This window comes from Leucopleurus acutus, assembly GCF_964270905.1.
Source record: "Leucopleurus acutus genome assembly, chromosome: 12".
Classification (NCBI taxonomy): Eukaryota; Metazoa; Chordata; class Mammalia; order Artiodactyla; family Delphinidae; genus Leucopleurus; species Leucopleurus acutus.
This window is the reverse complement of record NC_139154.1, coordinates 74584061-74604790: the sequence shown is the minus strand read 5'-3', so window position 1 is coordinate 74604790 and position 20730 is coordinate 74584061. Positions and strand designations below refer to the sequence as shown.

Genomic DNA, 20730 nt, shown 5'->3' with positions numbered 1-20730 from the left:
AAGTTTTTGAGGAACCGCCACAGTGGTTGCATCAGTACATTCTCAACAGCAGTGCACAAGGGGTCCATTTTCTCCACATCCTCACCAGCACTTATGTCTTGTCTTTTTGATGATTGCCATTCCAACAGGTGTGAGGCTCTTTGTGGTTCTGATTTGCATTTTCCTGATTATTAGTGATGTTGAGCACCTTTTCATGTACCTGTTGGCCATTTGTATGTCTTTTTTGGAAAAATGCCTATTCAGTTCCTCTGCCCATTTTAAAATCAGATTTTGTTTTTTGGCTATTGAGTTGTATGAATACTTTGTGTATTTTGGACATTAACCCCTATTAGATATCTGATTTGCAAATATTTTCTCCCACTTAGTAGTTTACCTTTTCATTTTGTTGATTGTATACATCGCTGTCCAGAAGCTTTTTAGTTTGATGTTAGTCATGCTTGTTTATTTTTGCTTTTGTTGCCTTTGTTTTTGGTGTCACTGAATTTCTCATTCTTAATGGTGTCCTACCTATTATTCTTGTTCAGTTTCTGCTACTTCAAACTCATTCAACCCTTTGTTTTTGTTTTTGTTTTTGCTGTACGCGGCCTCTCACTGTTGTGGCCTCTCCCGTTGCGGAGCACAGGCTCCGGACACGCAGGCTCAGCAGCCATGGCTCACGGGCCTAGCCGCTCCGCGACGTGTGGGCTCCTCCCGGACCAGGGTACAAACCCACGTCCCCTGCATCGGCAGGCAGACTCCCAACCACTGTGCCACCAGGAAAACCCCCCTTTGCTTTTATTGAATCTACAAAGTTTACCCAAGATAAGCGTGTTCTCTTGTGTCATCACTCCACTCTTTAATTTCTCAGGGACATTGCCCACTCAAATATAGTCTCCATTTTCCAGTGAGAAGATACAACATTTATTGGTTATCAGCCTATATTTTACATTCTTGATGTAAATAGATTTATTTGGGTTGTGGAAATATATATACTCAAAAGGAATAAAATGTTATTCATTGCAGGAAGGTGGAGAGACAAAATGAGAATGAAGGGAAACATCTGACTTACATTTTGCCACTGTCTTTGAAATATCAGATGCATTTATATCAATTAAAAGCACAGAATACATGTCAGAGTAATCATATGTCCTTTTAGATCATCTGTTAATGAAGATGAATACACAGTTTGTTTAAAGAAAAAATGTATTATATGATTATTTTTAGTCATCTATAAGTTGATAGGTATATTTCAATATAACTTTTAAAGTATTTCTTTTTTTATTTCTTACAGTAATCCTAAATCGGAGAGTCAGAGAGTAAATAAAAAAGTCAACAACGATGCCTCACTTAGAATTCATAATCTATCCATTTTGGTGAGACAGATAAAATTTTATTACCAGGTAAGTGGTTCTTTTTTTAATCTAGTATTTTAATAACTCCTTGCATATTCACATTTTTGTGTTTAGTATCGATGACCTAGTATATACTAAATGCTTATTATATATCAGATACTGGTCTGTTTGCTGGAGGTTGAGTAGTAATAACACAGTTTATTTCTTATGCAATGTTAAAGATGCAAGCATGCACTTCATAATTATCTAATTTACAGATAATTTTTGTATTTTATGAATTTAAAATTTTTTAAATTTCCTGAGAATTTATATAGTGCAACACTTTGTTAGCCTACTAGAATTTTGCCTTTGAACAATATACTTTTTATTCCTTTTTTTAACTTAAATTGGATGCATATTTCAGAGTTTGAACATGAGCATTTTTTAAAATTTTTTATTTTATTTTATTTTTTGCTGTGTTGGGTCTTTGTTGCTGTGCACAGGCTTTCTCTAGTTGCAAGGAGCGGGGGCATCTCTTCATTGTGGTGTACGGGCTTCCATTGCAGTGGCTTCTGTTGTTGCAGAGTACAGGCTGTAGGCGTGTGGGCTTCAGTAGTTGCAGCACGCAGGCTCAGTAGTTGTGGCGTGCGGGCTCTAGGGCGTGCAGGCTTCAGTAGTTGTGGCGCACGGGCTCAGTAGTTGTGGCGCGTGGGCTTAGTTGTCTGTGGCGTGTGGAGTATTCCCAGACCAGGGCTAGAACCTGTGTCACCTGCATTGGCAGGTGGATTCTTTTTTTTTTTTTTTTTTTTGCGGTACGTGGGCCTCTCACTGTTGTGGCCTCTTCCATTGTGGAGCACAGGCTCCGGACGTGCAGGCTCAGTGGCCATGGCTCACGGGCCCAGCCGCTCCGTGGCATGTGGGATCTTCCTGTACCGGGGCATGAACCTGTGTCCCCTGCATCAGCAGGCGGACTCTCAACCACTGCGCCACCAGGGAAGCCCTTAAGCTGTTCTTATTTTGTATTTTAGTTCTGTTTTTAAACCCCATAAATTAAATATTGAAAGTACTGTTAAATAAATCAAATCAGTGTTCTTTTAGATCAAGCTACATGTTTTCCTTTTTTTCCTCCTCATGGTTTTCTTTTGTTATCTCAGACCTGCCTTTGGTATTATTTTCTTACCGAAGTCATCTTTTGATTGTTTGTTTAGAGAAGGTTTGTTGATAGTAAAGTTTATCAATGTCTGTCTGAAAATGCCTTTATTTCACCCTTGTTCTTGAAAGGTAATTTTATTGGGTATGTAGTTTTAGGTTAACAATTACTTTTCTCTCAGTGTTTTGCAGATTTTTACCTTCTCTCTCTGGAGTCCTTTTTGTTTTGGAGAAACCAGCTATCAGTCAAATATTTGTTCTTAGGTTAAACTGTCTTTTTCTCTCTCCTGGCTGCTACTACTGTCTCTTCTAATATTGCTTCTTTTGTATTAATCTGATATTCCTCAGATATTTTTATTATGTGTATATTAGACTTTCCTACTGTATCCTCCATGCTTATTAAACTTTCTTTTACATTACAGTTTACAGTCTTCTGCTACATCCTGAGTATTTTTTTTCAAGACTATCTCTGCAGTTTGATAATTTGCCCCTCATATCTTCTGTTTAACCCACTGATTAAGTTTTGCCTCTCAGTAATCATGGCTTTCATTTGTAGAAGTTCTGTTTGGTTCTTTTTCATCTGCCTTTTCATTTTGTTTATTAATCATTCTTTTAAAATTTTTTCCTTCCTTTATTTCTTCAGAAGTTTTTAAAATGTCTATTTTTTATTTTATGTTGGATAATTACAAAATCTGAAATCAGATCTATGGGGATCTGAATCTGCCCTTTGTTTTCTGCTTGCTGTTTCTCGTGGTGGTAGCTGTTGTGGCAGTGTGTGTGTGTGTGTGTGTGTGTGTGTGTGTGTGTGTGTGTGTGTTAATTGTGAGCTCATTTTGTGGGGGGAAATTTATCTGTGGGAATATACTTCTGGGTCTGAGCCAAGGATGCATTGCTTCAGAGAGGATTTGTTTCCTTTTGTGTAGCCAAGCCTGAAACACTTTTCATTTAATTTATTTTAAGCAGCTTTATATGATTGTAGAAGCATACTTGTATGCTGTATATAGAAAACTAGAAAAAATGAGAAAATACAAACATAATTTCAGGGCCTGGAGATTACCATTATTAGCACCTGAATATATGTACTTCTGGATCTCTTTTTCTGCATTTGTGTGTTTGTAAATTATGTATTTATGTGTTTACGTATGTATTTTTAAACTGGGACCACATTATCGCAGATTCTTAGGGAAACAACCCTCCTCAATCTCAAGCAAAGGCCAAGAAGAACTGCTTCTTCTGTGTCTTATTTGCAGGGTTCAGTTTTTAATTTTGTTTTATCTTTCGACAGTTACCTTTTTATTTTCTTTTGAGCTAAGTCAATAAATTTTAAAATATTTTTAAAAAGCTATCCAGCATTTTTGAACTCCTTCCTTCCTTTCTTTCTAATATTTAGTATTCCTCATTGCCAGAAATAAAAGTCTGTGCTAGGTTTTTTTTAAACTTAAAAAATTTTTTTTCCTGTATTCCTTCTCTCATTTTCCTCTCTTTGATTTGAGTGAGTTAGGTTCTATGTTATATCTGTTTTGTCTTTTATTCTTATTTTGTGTCAGTATTTCTAGATACATTAAACAAAAGACTAGATAAAGGGGTGCAGTGACTCATTTTGACAATCTTCATCAATCTTGCCCTTATTGGAATGTTGTTAGATCTTTGGTTTCACACTATCTTTAGGGAGATGCAAGTTTTTCTTGAAAATTTTGTGAGACTCCTTGGGAAAGAAGACATAAAAGGCAAGGGGATTTCTTTATCAGAATCTTAAATCATTTGTCAGTGCAACCTAATTCTGTGTTGTCCGCTATTGCTTTTTTTTTTAACAACTTTATTCAGATATAATTCACGTACTGTATAGCCCATTTAAAGTGTCCTATTCAGTGGTTTTTAGTATATATACAGAGTTATACAACCATCTACACCACCAATTTTGGAACATTTTTATCACCCCAAAAAGAAACCCTATATCTGTTAGCAGTCACTCCCCATTTCCCCGAACCCTGCATACACACTCATCACCACCACCACCACCCCAACCTTAGGCATCTGCTAATCTATTTTCTGTCTCTATAGACTTGCTTATTGTAGACATTTCATAAAAGTGCAATTGTACAGTATGTGGTCTTTTGTTACTGGCTTCTTTCATTTAGCATAATGATTTCAAGGTTCATCAATGTTGTAGCATGTAGTAATGTTTCATTCTTTTTTATTAAACTACTGTTTTCTTGTTCTTTGTCTTCCTCCTGCCCAAGCTAGGTATTGAAATTGTCTTTGTATTGATCATATTAATTTAATGAAGTTATAGTCACAGAGATATTTGGGGATGAGGGAATTGTAAAATCCATCAGTTCAATGGTTTAGATAAGAGGTTCTTAGTGGAGGGTGATTTTATCACCTGGGGGACATTTAGCAATGACTAGAGACATTTTTGGTTGTTGTACCTAAGAGTACTGGCATCAGTGGATAGAAGCCAGGAATGTGGCTAAGCATCTTGCAATGCACAGGACATTTCCTCGTGATTAAGAATTATCCAGCCCAAACAAACATGTGCCTGTCAAATCCAAAACATTATATCACATTGAATTATAGTTCTCTCAGTAGATGTGCTTAACTTTTATGTCACAGGGACAAAGTGGTATAAAAATCTATCTTAAATTCTGGAGTCCAGATATTTAAAATATTTGCATATTTGTCTTTAATATGACATATATGAAATATTTAATAATGTGAAATATTTAATTAATGATATAATAATCAAAATGTATTTTATATAGTGTATTTAAATCCTGGCTGTCTGTTATGTAGCAGTTGTATAAATGGTACAAATTACTTCCTTGAGCTTTAACGTCTTCATCTATAAAATGAAGATAATAATACTTAGCTGGCAGCTGAGCATTACATAAATTAATAGAGATGAACGTCTTGCAGTGTTTCCTGAGCCAGACACAACTTTAGGTGCTGGGGATGTGGTCGTAAGTGGCAAACATAACAAATAAGATTCCTGTCCTCACAGAGAAGGAGAAACTGGCTAAGCTGACCAAGAAGGAGATACAGGAGGGAAACTAGACAAGCCGTGGTATCACGAAAGCCTACAAAATAAAGTGCTTCTAAAAAGAGGGAATGTCAAAAACATACTTGAGGGAATTGATTGCAAAGGGGCACAGGGAAGCTTTTTGAAATAATGAAAATGTTGGCATCATTACTGAAATGGTGGTTTCAAAACTGTGTACATTTGTCAAAACTCATTAAATTGTACACATAAAATTGGTGATTTTTATTGCATGTACATTACACCTCAATAAGTGATTTCTAGAAAATGTATATGTAATTGACAACAATTTTTTAAAAAGGGCAAAGGGCTGTTCTAGATGAAGGGAGACTAAAAAGGTGTAACAAGTGGAGACAATGTATCTTTGGTTGGATTCTGAATCTCTCCCCCCAAAAGCTATAAAGAATATTTTGATGGAAAATGTGGAAATATGAATGTGGATTATATATTAAAATGTATTGTATCAATGTTAAAAATAAATTATCCAGCCCAAAATGTTAGTTGTGCTAAAATTGAGAAGCCCAAATGTTACTAGTGCCAAGATGATATTATTATTAATGATTTGATTTGTCTTGACTGTCACCATTTTTTAGACACACCTGTAAATATTTCATTAACATTTGCAGGATGACCACTTACACCCTTTTCTTTTAATTAATCTAAGTTTGAATATCAGTGAACTATTGTAACTTAGAGCTAAAAGTGATTGAGTATCTTAACATTTTGTCAACGTAGTTTCAGATACTTAAAATATTACTGAGTGTTGAAATTCCGCTGTACCACTGAACCAGTTTACCAAACCCTTTCTACCCGCTCCCTTTCATGCTTCATAGTCTTCCATAAAATCTTTCTAAGGCACTTCTAGGGTATCTTCAGAAATAGGTCATCCATCTTATTTACATGATTAATTGACTTACTAAAATGATTTTTTATTTTCATGTGTAAAACCAAGATAGACATGACCCAGTTTAATATATTGACAGATTTCAAATTAAAGGCCAAATCAGTGCAGTTATTGTCATCTGTTAAATTACCTGACTGTTGGGAAAACCAAAAATTTCCCTGAAAATCTTTCTCAAACAGTCAAAAGTATTTTGTTGTATCTCATACACCCCTCAGAAAAAGTATTTGAGGTAAAATATTTTGTACATTTTGATTGTCTGACTCGCAGAAGGAGTGAGTTTGGGTAGGTTAAAATTCACAAATGTATGATGTCTCCAGGTTTGTTTGTTTTTTAATGTGTTGTTAAGCATCAAGATCATTTTGCAAAAATGATTCTTAGGGAGGAAGAAAATTGACAGAATACCCTGAGATGATTGTTAGTGGGGGGAATTATTTCAGTGAATCTTTTCAGTAATGATAAGTTAATTTAAGTGTTAGTATTCTTCCCTTTTTTATTTTAATGATGTGGAATATGTAAAAGCTCAGTAAAAATTACAATATTCAGATTGCCCTTCTTTTCTGCTGCCTTTCATTGAATGCCAAGGCATTGAAGCTATAGTGATAAACAGGACAGGCCGTGGCCCTGTTCTCTAGTAGAGGGATAATAGACAAGTAAATAACTAAATCAAATAATTTTGATTGTGATAAATAAGGACAGTGAATGTGAGAGGTCTTGAGAGCAGTAACTGGTAACTTTAGATTATCAGAAAGATTGCTGAACATACACTTCATTACGTTTAAGTGGCAATTCAGACCTTTTCAAATAATTGCTTGATACATAGCAAGCATCTCTTTTTGTCTTGCAAATAAATATTTAAAAATTTTCAAGTCAGAAAATAAGTAAATTATAGCTGTTATGGAAAATTACCTTGGTGCTTTGATTTTTTTTTTTAAGTTATTTTTATTCCTGTGAATGAAGGCAAGAAGGTGAATTTGATTATCAGAGACACAGTCTACAAGTAAAAATCTTAGTCCATTTTTAGAATTCTGTCAGCAGCCGTTGTTTGGTATGACTGCACAAGCTGCAGTTTAAATAAATACTAAAAGAAGCAAGGTGGTTCTTCAGCCACCATTAAAATAATGAACTGAATCATTTGAGGCCTAAAAGACAAGAACACTTTACAATTAATAAATTTATTAGGAAGTTTTTGCATGTTTGACGTCACTAATAGTAAAAGTAAAAATTAGGTCTAGTACCATTAATTTAGTTGCCAGAGAAAGCAGGTACTTTTTAAGGTTTTTCTTTAACATCTGTTATAATAAGCAACATTTGGAGTATTTTTGATACTTTGGTCAGATTTTCTTTTCTTTTAACATCATTCATTTAATTTTTTTCTACATGCTACTAAAATATAATAAAATAGTCTTAATTCTTTTCACTAGTAACACGGATAAAATGCTAAATACAAATAGTATGATAAATGTAATTATGTTTGAGTTTTTAAAACAGATTTAGAGTCCCAAAGGAGAGACTGTCATTCCAATATATTCTAGAAATCTTTGAAGCCCATATTTAGTACCTTAGAAATGTATAGTTTTAGTTTTAGTATTTTGTTCAATGTGATTCAAAAAGGGAAATGAGCCCAGACCTTTCCCAGAAGTATTGTTTAAGTTCTTACTGTGAAGGAAGTATTATGGGTAACTTGTAGGAAGAAGGAGAAACCTGGTTTAAGTTGTCTTTGAATAGTCTCTAGGGTCTGTCTGGCACAAACTTGAAATAGTCTTTCTTAAGTGCTTTAGCAACATGAATTTCAATTCACAGAAACTTGTGTATCAGTTTTAAAAGTTTCTAAACTAAAACTAAAAAAATAGTTAATATACCATTTTTATAGAAAAGTTATACAAAGCCAATTAAAAATAATAGGAATGAAATGACTTGTATCTTTCAAAGCACTTCTATTATTTTCCTATTAAGATAATCTCTGCCATTCTTTCTTGTTCTGTCTTTATTTTTATTAATTATTGATGTTCTGCAAATTTTTCTGGACTGTCTTCATACCAGGATAGATTTTCTACCAATTCAGTGAAGCTTTGCTTTAGTGGTCTTGAAAATTCTCAAATTCTCTATATTTGAATATTTGCATATCTTTCAAAACTTGCATCCTTCTCCTTATCTCCACCTCTTGTTCCCTGGTTTCATTTTATTGTTAGCCCTTATCACCAAAAACATTTACTTATTTTCTTTCTACCCCTTCAAAAATGTAAATTCCATGGGAGCAAGGATTTTTGTTTCTTCATTGCTTTATTTCCAGTATCTAGAATAATGTCTGACAGATAATAAACATGCAATAAATATTTGTTGAATGAGTGGCTGTCCTGATTTTCTCAAAACTTTCTCCACTTTCTATTGTATTGCTAAAATTCTTTCTTTTTCTATACTTTTTTTTTTTTTTTTTTTTGCGGTACGCGGGCCTCTCACTGTTGTGGCCTCTCCGGTTGTGGAGCACAGGCTCCAGACGCAAAGGCTCAGCAGCCATGGCTCATGGGCCCAGCCGCTCCGCGGCATGTGGGATCTTCCTGGACCCGGGCACGAACCCGTGTCCCCTGCATCGGCAGGCGGACTCTCAACCACTGCACCACCAGGGAAGCCCTATACATTTTTAAATAGGTTTCTTATCACTTTACTAACAAATTGAAGTCTCTTCACTTATTCATTTACATATGTTATCATTCTTAACCCATTAATTAACAACAAATTAATTGTTGCTCCTGCTTAACAAAGTAGTATTTATCTTGGACTAAGTTATGTATTGTTTTTCCATTTCTTAGCACCTTAATAATGAACATCTTTAGAGCTAGGTGAAGTCTGGGAAGTCTCAGGATGTTATAGTAGAGCTTTAACAATAACAATCAGTTTTTCTAACCTCTGATTTCTTTTATGTCTTGTGTATTTTTTAATGTTACTTGTAAGACTGGAATTGGGAAATAGGAATTTTTACAAAAATGTAGCTAGAATTCTCTGAAGAACCCAAAGAACCAAATAGAGGTTTTAGAATAATTTGGGTTTTTAAAATTTGTATAATTTTTAGCTGCCTTACCTAATATTAGCACTTTCAGACATAACAAAATCAGTACTTGGAAATAAAGTAAAAGGTAGATTTTTTTTTCATCAACTCTAATATTTAATAATCATCATTTGGGCTTCCCTGGTGGTGCAGTGGTTAAGAATCTGCCTGCCAATGCAGGGGACACGGGTTCGATCCCTGGTATGGGAAGATCCCACATGCTGCGGGGCAGCTAAGCCCATGCGCCACAACGACTGAGCCTGTGCTCTAGAGCCCGCGAGCCACAACTACTGAGCCCACATGCCACAACTACTGAAGCTGGCACGCCTAGAGCCTGTGCTCTGCAACAAGAGAACCCTCCACGATGAGAAGCCCGTGCACCGCAATGAAGAGTAGCCCCTGCTTGCTGCAACTAGAGAAAGCCCGCGCGTAGCAATGAAGACCCAGCGCAGCCAAAAATAAAAAAATAAATTTGTTAAAAAATAATAACCACCATTTAAAAAAACTTTACACTTTTGTTTCACTTCTTACCCTTCTCAGCAAAAGTCACACACATAGTAAGTCAAGGAGCTGAAATTTAAGCCTAAGTTTTCTGACTTGACTCTACCATAGTACTCTATACTAGGCATTCAGATTCCACCATACTAGAGTACATCTTTAGATACACAGAGGTACGTTTGAATTTGCTTCATCCAAATATAATCAAACGTGATAGTGTACAGGTTAAGCAAACTGTATTAACACAGGAGGTCACTGATGGTACCATATGATGAAAGAATATATGAGATTGCTTTTATCTTTGTGGAGAGACTAAGATAGCATTAGAGAATGAGGTATTAGAATAGGCAGGAAGTGGGGAGCCACCTGAGGAAGAGGATGTAAGAAAGAGGTGGTGAACCATATTAAAGATTAGTACCTATTTGGACAATTTCCTTATAACTCTGCCAACATAGAATGTTACGTGGTACATCAATAAAATAGATTGTCTTGACTTAGATTATCTCCACTAAAAAGGATATAAACAAAACAATGATTGCTTTTTTTTTTTTTTTTTGCGGTACGCGGGCCTCTCACTGTTGTGGCCTCTCCCGTTGTGGAGCACAGGCTCTGGACGCGCAGGCTCAGCAGCCATGGCTCACGGGCCCAGCCGCTCCACGGCATGTGGGATCTTCCCGGACCAGGGCACGAACCCATGTCTCCTGCATCAGCAGGTGGACTCTCAACCACTGCGCCACCAGGGAAGCCCAATGATTGCTTTTTTTAATGCATCTCTCTTATTTATGCTTTCTTTTAAATATGTACAAATATAGTCCTGAAAATTTTGCTTTAGGGCAAGGAAACTAAAAATTGCAATTAATTTGAAATTTATTTCTTTAAGTCCATTTAGCTGTTACATACTTGGCTATAGAATATTTTATCTTGGCATAACTTGCTTTTAACTGGAAAACTCATTTATTAAATATCCAAACTCAGTATCAATCCTTGGAATAAGTGATTTTAGCAATTTTTGACACTTACTATTCTTAACTGTATTTACTAATGTGATGCACATACTGAATATGTAGTTTTCTCTAAATGTGTGCATATTTTTGGTGTTAGTTTTTTTAAGACTAGTAAATATAACACTGAAGAAATTTTTTGAAACTTTCTAATACATATCTGAAAGAAATTACAGATAAAAGATCAATTCTACCTAGCCTCTGGTGTCATGTCACACTCTGGCTATAGGAAGCCGCTTTTGTGGATCTGGAATCACACATCTTTAAAAAAGTAATAAAGGTTAACTTTTCATGGTTATTTGCTTCCTCATCATAGTGTTAAGGAAAGAATGATTCAGAAGGAATTGAATACTTAACAAAAAATTATTCCTCAGCAACTAGTTATGTCTGAATGTGTAGTGAAAGCCAAATTGTAAAGACACTCACAGTTATTTCATAATCTTGCAAAGATTCAGTATTATCACATTAAACTAATCAATCCTGTAGTCTAATTCATTCCAGACCCTTTGTAGCATGTCATTGTTAGTAGTTATAGTGATAGACATGATGTGTTCTCTCATTTCCTCAAAGAAGAGGTAGTATAAACAGAAGATGCATACTTAGTGTATAACCAAAATGAGTAATTTGGAGGCATTCAATTTTCTGAATCATCCTGTACTATCAGAATTTGTATATATTCTTGTCACAAAAAATTTGACAGAAGTCAAAGGAAGTAAAACATGAATTGTAGATAGGAGAGAAATAATGAGTCACTGAGGAAGAGCTCACTTTCATGAAATACTCATAAGATAGGGTTTTTAATGAACTAACTAGCTTTCTTAATTTTACTATCAGTTGATTTTTTAGTTCTCTCAGAGAGAAGTAACAAAAAAAACTCAAGAAGAATACACATACTTGATCTTTTAATTGAGGAAAGTTGTTTAATTATCTAATACCTAAAATTCAGATTTCCAAATAATAGGTATTAGACCAGTTCAACTTGGACACTTATTTGATGGACATTTGATATGTTTATTAACTTAGGCCTATCTGATAATTATAATTTTAGTTATTTAATTCATTAACTTATAGTTACAAAAGATTTAAGACTTTTTAGACATCTTTTTTTTCACATTTTTTAAGCTTTTTAATTGCAGTATACCTCTGTAGGTAAAGTATGCCTACAGAGATGTGCACGAATCATAAGTTACAGCTTGTTGAGTAATTATCCTGTCAGCATTACCCATATAACAACCTTTGGGTATCTTTTTATAGGAGACTTTGCAGCAGTTGATTATGATGTCTTTGCCAAATGTCTTAATCATTGGCAAAAATCCCTTTTCTGGTAAGTATTAAAATTAGCATAATGCGATAATAAAGTCTTTGTGTAATATTATGATGCTTACCAAGATCTTGCTAATTTCCATTAACTCACTAGGTTTTTTGTGAGTCATAGGGAAAGTTGGAGGTGATATTCCATTTTATATAGAGAAAGTAAACAGAATATTTGTAAGTCATAGATGGGATCAGACATACATTTTACATTAAGTCCAGTGTTTTTTTTTTTACTCTACCAAGTCGATACTTTTCTGTGATGATTTTTAGTGTCTTATAAACAAGTATAGAAGATAAGTACAGCAGTTACAAGCTTAAAAGAAAATAACCTTAGAAAAGAAATGATTTTGAAATAATTTCTAGGTTTTATAGCTACTATCTACCATTGCCAAAGTTGTTTGAATCTGAGGTTTTACTGATTGATATGTTGTAATTAATTTATATTAAACTACTTTTGAGTGGAAAAAAGATGAGAAGCAGTTTCTTAGATAATTTAAATTATTTTCTTCAAAGTTTCTGCCCTTAACCAGATTTTAAGTGCAACATGTTCAGGGTTTTAATTTTTGAACAGTTGGGGAAATTAGCAGCTACCTAACAGTTTCAACAAAGGACTTATTCTTACAGGCTAAATGTAACCCAAATCAAGTATATCTTCTCCAATTCCCAGTCTCACCCTCAGTCAAAACAAACAAAAATAAAACCAAAATAAAAACGAAATCCAAGCAGCTGTTTTCATTGAGCAAACTGCAAATTAGATGGGGTGAATTAGGAGTTTAGATACTCTTTTGAGATATTCTGGAATATATTAATATACAAATAAAAAAATGTAAAAAACATTTTGTATGTAGAATGGAATTGTTTTCAATTCCACATGCATTTAATAATTACTTACCAAGTTAGAGGCACCAGGAATATAAAGAAAATGGTTTATGCTCTGGAGGGTCTTGTGTTGTGGCGAGAGATACACAGACTACTGGGAAATCATGTAATAATTAGTGCAAAGTAGAGAGATGTAAGAATGTTAAGGCTTATAAAATATGGAGCCATTGATTATTCTTAAAGTTGGTAGATTAGTGAGGGTTGGAGACCATTGGTGGTTGGGTCAGGGAAGACTACACAGAGATGTTAGAGCTGTGCCTAGGATTGTGATTAGATTAGTAAGTAGTTCATTAGAGGGACAAAGGGTAGGGAAGAAAGACAGGCAGAGGGAGTAACAGAAGTTAAGGCAGTGGTGTGTGTATCTATGTATGTATATTTGGGGAAGCGTGATTAGTGTGGCTAAGAAAGTAGGTTGTTTCATGGAGAGTAGGAGGAAATGTTTGAGAAGACAGATTGGCCTGATGGTGAAATTCTGGCCAGAGAAGTGACTTTTTTTTTGTCAGCTGAATGTTTTAAGAAAATTTGAATTGAATGCTGTTGGACAGTGAATGTACTGTCCAGTTCTGTTACAGACCATAAACTTTATCCAGCTTGTTATATACATTTATTTTACCAGCCTCACCGTAACTGATATTTAAGGTTTTGATTTTCATGAATCTACGCAGGGGAAAGCCGTTTACATTTTATAGGTAGATGAATCATATAAGGTCAGTGTTTTAGAAAGAAAACGCCAATAGGCCTAAGACCTATTAGGAACCATTTTGGCTGGCTGTGGCATGTCTCTATAGTAGAGGTTCCTAATTTGATATGCTGGTGTAGTATAATGACTTACGGAGAAGTAGTGGATTTAGAGTTAGCATCCTTTATCACACAGAGCTTTGAAAGCTGTTTTATCTGTACTGCAGCCCTTCAAAATTCCTCTTACCATATTGTGCACACACAGAGCTGCTTTTCTGAATTCTCCACTGCACTTATAAACTTAATCCCTTGGTCAAGTTGTTGTGAGTATCACCTCTAGAAGTAATACTACCACTATAAGAGAGTTGAACTAAAGTAAAATGTTGTACTTAGTAGTTGTTTTTATTTCAGAACAAGGCACAGAAGAAGTTAAAAAGTTGCTTTTACTTTTACTGGGTTGCGCAGTTCAGGTAAGTTAAAATAATTCTTCATATTTTTATTTTAATAACTTTTTATAAATTTTTCAGGCTCTAGTTTCTGAAAGACTTAAGGATGGGCCATTGGTGTTCAAAGTCCATGTTAGAAATTTTTAAATAACTGTATAACCTCCTAAGGAGAAGGTTTTTGAAGAAAAACCCTCATTCTGTTACTTTATTTCAAACTTTAGTTATATTATCAGGTAGTCATAATCATTTAAAACATTTAATTCTTTTTTTTTATTCGAGGCTTTTAAAGGGCCCAGCTTTTCAAGTTTCCCTAGAGGTACCCTTAAAAACCTCTCCCAGAACATCCTATGATTTATGCACGCATGTGTGTGTGTTACAGAAGGGAAGAGGATTGATGATCAAAAGGAGGCAGAAATTATGAAATCATGATAATCTGCTGGCTTAGGAATCAATTAATGTAATAGAATTAGAAGTAACTTTAGTGCCCATAACACTTTAAAAACTGTATATAAAGATAAAAGAGAGCTTAATTTTAAGTGGGAAAAAGTTTGCTGCTGATGATTTAGTCTTCACAAGAGTCTTTATAGTTGGAAGTGAAACTGTTTATAGTTCTGTTTTTAACACCATACTCTTTTTATGCTCTAAAGCTGGGCTGTCAGTAGAATAGCCACTAGCCACGTGTTGCTATTTAAGTTTAAATTAGTTACAATTGAATAAAATTACAGTTTCAGTTTCTCAGTTGCACTAGCTATATTTCAATAGTCAGTAGCCACAGTTAGCTAGTGAGTACTTGTATTGGACAACACTGATATTCTGATTATTCAACTTCAAAGTGAATCTTCTCATTCTATCTTTTTTCCATCTTGGTACTCTTTCTCGTTTCTAGCCTTCAAGAACCTATCAACTTCATTCGATATTCTTTAAGAAAACCTAACCTATTTATAAAACATTTTCAGAATTCTTAAAACTTTCAGAGTTTGAACAGAGGTGAGATTTAGTACAAATTGTGGATATTTTAAGGTAAAGGAAGAATTCTCATTGATCTGTGTTGAGACTGTGTTACAGGGTGAGCTTTTAAAGGTAGTATAAATAAACAGTGGCTCTAGGACTTAGAAAAGGGAAGTGTATGTGTTTAAACTGAAGGCAGACAAAGGTATGGCAGCTGAATTGGGGGACCCTTCAGTGAGTCATACTTATTATAACCCTGCCATTTTATATATGTTCACTGGCTCAAACTATACATAAGTCACTTTTGGAAGCATAACATTTAAAAATTGGGGTTACCATACCTAAAAAGTTAGTTATTTTATATATGCCACAAATGTACTATCCGAAAGTCATTCTTAATTGTTCTCACTATGCCTGTCAAATATTATTTACTAGACCAAAAAAATTCTTGTTTTTAAACCTGGTAGTTTTTATCACATGCCTCCAAAACTCTGACTTCCTAGTCATAGATGGGAACTGTACATTTCTCATAATTTAATTTTAAATTTAATTTAAAATTAATTTTAATTTAATTTAATTTTAAATTTAATTGAATTTCTATATCATCCTAATAATTTTGCTTTTATAGGATAAGGAATTTTCTGCACTGATAGAAATGTGCTTAATTAAATTAAATTTTATGGAAGTAGAAATAAAATATTATGATGTACACTAATCATTAGAGAAATGCAAATCAAAACTACAATGAGGTATCACCTCACACCAGTCAGAATGGCCATCATCAAAAAATGTACAAAGAATAAATGCTGGAGAGGGTGTGGAGAAAAGGGAACCCTCTTGCACTGTTGGTGGGAATGTAAATTGATACAGCCACTATGGAGAACAGCATGGAGGTTCCTTAAAAACCTAAAAATAGAGATACCATATGACCGAGCAATCCCACTGCTGGACATATACCCCGAGAAAACCATAATTCAAAAACAGTCATGTACCACAATGTTCATTGCAGCACTATTTACAATGGCCAGGACATGGAAGCAACCTAGGTTTCCATCGACAGATGAATGGGTAAAGATGAATGGGTATCATTTCATATATACAATGAAATATTACTCAGCCATAAAAAGAAACAAAACTGAGTTATTTGTAGTGAAGTGGATGGACCTGGACCTAGAGTCTGTCATACAGTGTGAAGTAAGTCAGAAAGAGAAAAACAAATACTGTATGCTAACATATATATGGAATCTAAAAAAAAAAAATGGTTCTGATGAACCTAGGGGCAGGACAGGAGTAAAGACACAGATGTAGAGAATGGACTTGAGGACACGGGGAGGGGGAAGGGTAAGCTGGGACGAAATGAGAGAGTAGCACTGATATATATACACTACCAAATGTAGAATAGATAGCTAGTGGGAAGCAGCCTCATGGCACAGGGAGATCAGCTTGGTGCTTTGTGACCACCTAGAGGGGTGGGATAAGGAGGGTGAGAGGGAGATGCAGGAGGGAGGGGATATGGGATATATGTATGCATATAGCTGATTCACTTTGTTATACAGCAGAAACTAACACAATACTGTAAAGCAATTATACTCCAATAAAGTTGTTTAAAAAATGTTATAATAAATGTGTAGAGTGTAAATCAGAACCTTGCTAAGTTTCTTACTGACCAAAGAGCCAAGTTTCCTTTTTTGAGTATAGTGTCTTCACTAGTAGTTCAGTAATTGGCCCAAGAGATGCAACTAAGCTAGACAAGGCAGTGCTGTCTGTTTTGTATGCACTTCTCATTTGGTAGCTGTAAGAATACCGTTAAACGCAGTTGGATTGCAGTATAAGAGAGGTAGACAAGAGGCAGAGAGTAAGATGCATGTTAAACTGTTATTCAGTACTGAATGGAAAGAAAAAGATGAGGTTTGCATTGTAATATTTTTAGTTTATATAACGTTTTTTAAAAGGTACACAATAAATAATTGCTGCCTTTATTCCACTTGATACATGTGTACTTGTATATACATTCTTAAATTTTGCCCCTGGTAACTTTGTGTTAGAAACAAATCAAATATTTATTGTATTACCTTATATGTGTTGAACTGGGCCACAAAAGTAGGTTTCTTTTATTGAGATTGATAGGATGAAGATGTGAGAATGAATTGTAAGCCTGAAGTAAAAATTGCTTAAAATTTTTTTTCCAAGAAAAGGGGCTGTGTTGTTTGATGATAGGCAAAGACTGACTGAGCATTTTGGCTGTATTCCGAATTCTGCCACTGACTCACTGTGTTTTTTGGCAAGTAACTTATCCTCTCTGAAACAAGTTCTTGATTCTTTACTTCTCTGTTTGTAAAGTTAGCCTAATTATATTGTACTGACCTTAGATGGTTTGTGTAATGGTTACCCGCTTTAGAACTTAAAACTTTTCAGCGTAAAAGTGGTATGGATTTTCAATATGTTGCTTTTTAAATAAATATTTCTAAATTGTTATCTTTCTATTAGGGTAGGTATATTAGAGATCATTTAAATGCAAAACAAAACCCTCATTGTGCTGTTCAAAATGTAGCCAAGCTTTTTAGCCTAATGAATTTTTGGTTATTTACAACATATTAACAACTATACCCTATAAAGTATGAATGATTGGTTTATTCATTTCTCTTAGTGTCAGAAAAAAGAAGAATTTATTGAAAGAATTCAAGGTTTAGATTTTGATACAAAAGCAGCAGTTGCCGCACATATTCAAGAGGTAATAATCTGTATACAATTTTTATGTATTTTTATGAAGCTTGTGGTATGTTTTATTTGTATGTCTCCCCAAATACCATCATGGATTAAGCAAGAATAAATCAAAGTCAATTATAGATGAACTCTGCTTTTAGAAAAATTATCTTCTTTTCTTTAGACATAGTTTCTTAAATGAATTATCTTCTACGTGGCACAGTGCTGACTACAGATGTACTGTTGCCTTTATCCATAGGGATATAGGCAGAAAGTGCTATTTGAGGAACGTATATTTCTTTGTTAGACATCACAGCATGAATAGTATAGTAAATGGAAGCAGCACAAAGTGGATCACTGCCTGTAATTCAAAACTAAAGTGAGGTAAGATGATAATACTAACCTATTAGTATTATGTGATCCCAGTGATTTTTTTTTTTTAGTGAATGGGCACAGCATAATTTCTACTGAAGATATTACTTGAATTATAAACACATTAGTGATTTATAACATCCATATAAAAACCTAAATGGAGGACATAGTGTACAATGTCAAATAATTGAAGCTAATATTTATTTGTTAAGATTCTTTCTAAAAGCTGCTATTTCTGCATCTGTCTAGTCTTGGGCTTTTAATCTTGCGTACTTTAGAGTTTTTAGAACTACAGCATGTTAAATTTTACATGCTGATTAGAAAGAGAACTAAGGAAAGGGAGAGAGTTTTAAATAGTGAGAATTGTTGTGTTTAAATATTCTCTATTTAAATGACTTTGTGTTCCATATATCATCTTTTCTCTTAGTTAATATTTAAACAGCCCCGCTTTCTGGTCAGTAATATTGTCAGCAGTAAGTGTATTAGTACTCTTACAAGATACAGTTTTGTTGGTAGTTTCCCTTTATATATACATATATATGTTTGTTTCTGTTAGCTTTGTGATTTGTATTTGATTTTGAATAAATGCTGAGTACTGCAAGTTACTAAATTTGCCACCATTCTTGAAAGTGTTATTTTTGCTGTTTATTGTGAAAGTTAAAGCAAAATATCAGAATCACAGTGAGAAATGGAAAGCAAGAAATAAGTATTTCACTCATATAACTTTTCCATTCTTTTAAAACTTTATACTGGGCGTCCTTTTCTCCTAAGTTTCTATGACAGTGTCTTCTTCAGAATCTATAAAGACTTAGCTTTTCAAGTATAAAAGTGCAATAACCTATATCCTACAGGATTAAAACTTTTGCTTTTGAATTCAAGTACAATAAACTTAGTCTTATCTAAGGAAAAGATTAATTGAGTTTGTTAAAGCAGTTGTCAGACCTATTAGTATTACCTTCCCTTAAGAATGTCTTGAATTAAATATTTTATTTTTGGGACTTCCCTGGTGGTCCAGTAGTTAAGTCTCCGTGCTCCCAATGCAGGGGGGGTGCAGGTTCGATCCCTGGTTGGGGAACTAAGATCCCACGCGCTGCGCGGTGTGGCAAAAAATAAAAAATAAAGAAATTAAATATCTTATTTTTAGTTGACTAAATTCATTTAAAGATTACATTTAGTAAAAATAATTTTAGTAGAAGCCTTTTCATCATTCATTAATTTCAAGATATCATATTTGCTTTTCATATTTTTATTATATGGGATATATAGTATTTAAGCTAATATTATACTAAAATTAAATGTATTTTTAAGTATTAGCCATTTAAAAAATTGTTTACTTTGGTTGCTCTCTAAAGGTAACCCATAATCAGGAAAATGTGTTTGATCTACAATGGATGGAAGTGACTGACATGTCTCAGGAGGAAATAGAACCACTCTTGAAAAACATGGTATTGCATCTAAAAAGACTTATAGATGAGAGAGATGAGCATTCGGAGGTTTGTAAATTTCTTTTAGTATATTAGGAAAGTTTACTTTCCAAAAAACTTCAGAGATTTTTCAGAATTGATACTTTGTTTCTTAGGGACAGGTAATAAAGTACTCTATGTCTTTTGTGCAACACAGGAGCCAGAAAGGCTGCATAAGAGCCCCAAATTGCTAGTAAACACATTGCAATTAGGTTTTCTTTTCTCCTTCCTTTTAAATTACTCTGATTTTGTTCTTGTGTTTTTTAACTCATCCCCATAGTTCTGGCAACAGTACAGAAGTATGAAACTAAAAATATCGTTGATGTAAGTGGAAAAATCATTGCCTTTTCAAGGTAGAAGAATTTACTTAAGGTTAATTTTGTAGTTTTACTGCCACATTTTGAGATTGGAAAAATAAATGTTAATAAAAGGAGAATAACAGGTGTTCTGAATAAAATGTCCCACAAAAGGTCTCATATTTTTGTAGTCAGTATAATGAGATATGATTTTAGAAAAGAGAATTATTATAAACTCCTTTAAGAGAGTACTTTGGTTTTTAAAAAGAGTAAAATTGCACCAGATTTTTTGCCTGCACTCTCTGAAAGCAGCCTTATAATTTTTAAAGGAGTCTAGACATTACTGCATGTGATGGTGAGTAATATTTTCTTAATAGCAGACCAAAGTACTCTGTCATTCTGGAGAATGTAAAACTTTGATTATTTGCTCCATTTACATGAGAGAGACGATTTGAACTTATTTATAGAGAATTTGATTACTCTTGGGACTAATGAAAGACTACATAGGCGAAATTTCTAAAGATTTTTTTGGAACAAAAAACTTTCACATCACTATAAAATATATTCATTTCTGATGGGAATTTTCAGTTTTTCTTAAGGCATTAAAAGAGAAGAAAATATAGGAAGTAAATATTTTAGAGCAACAACTAAATTTTTTTAAAGATCTAAGACAGTGAGACCAAAGGAAG

General features: G+C 34.0%; 1 protein-coding gene across 3 annotated transcripts in view; it reads left to right on the top strand.

The window, feature by feature from the left end:
- CCDC88A (coiled-coil domain containing 88A) overlaps window positions 1-20730 on the top strand; it is a gene marked incomplete at its 3' end in the record, with an annotated part of 125958 nt that overhangs the window by 28937 nt on the left and 76291 nt on the right. For all 3 annotated transcript variants that reach the window (XM_082852272.1, XM_082852271.1, XM_082852273.1), the window contains exons 3-7: window positions 1271-1379; window positions 12197-12266; window positions 14225-14283; window positions 17855-17938; window positions 19635-19775. In XM_082852272.1, the coding sequence (XP_082708398.1) occupies window positions 1271-1379; window positions 12197-12266; window positions 14225-14283; window positions 17855-17938; window positions 19635-19775 (463 nt within the window). The remainder of the gene's footprint in view (window positions 1-1270; window positions 1380-12196; window positions 12267-14224; window positions 14284-17854; window positions 17939-19634; window positions 19776-20730) is intronic.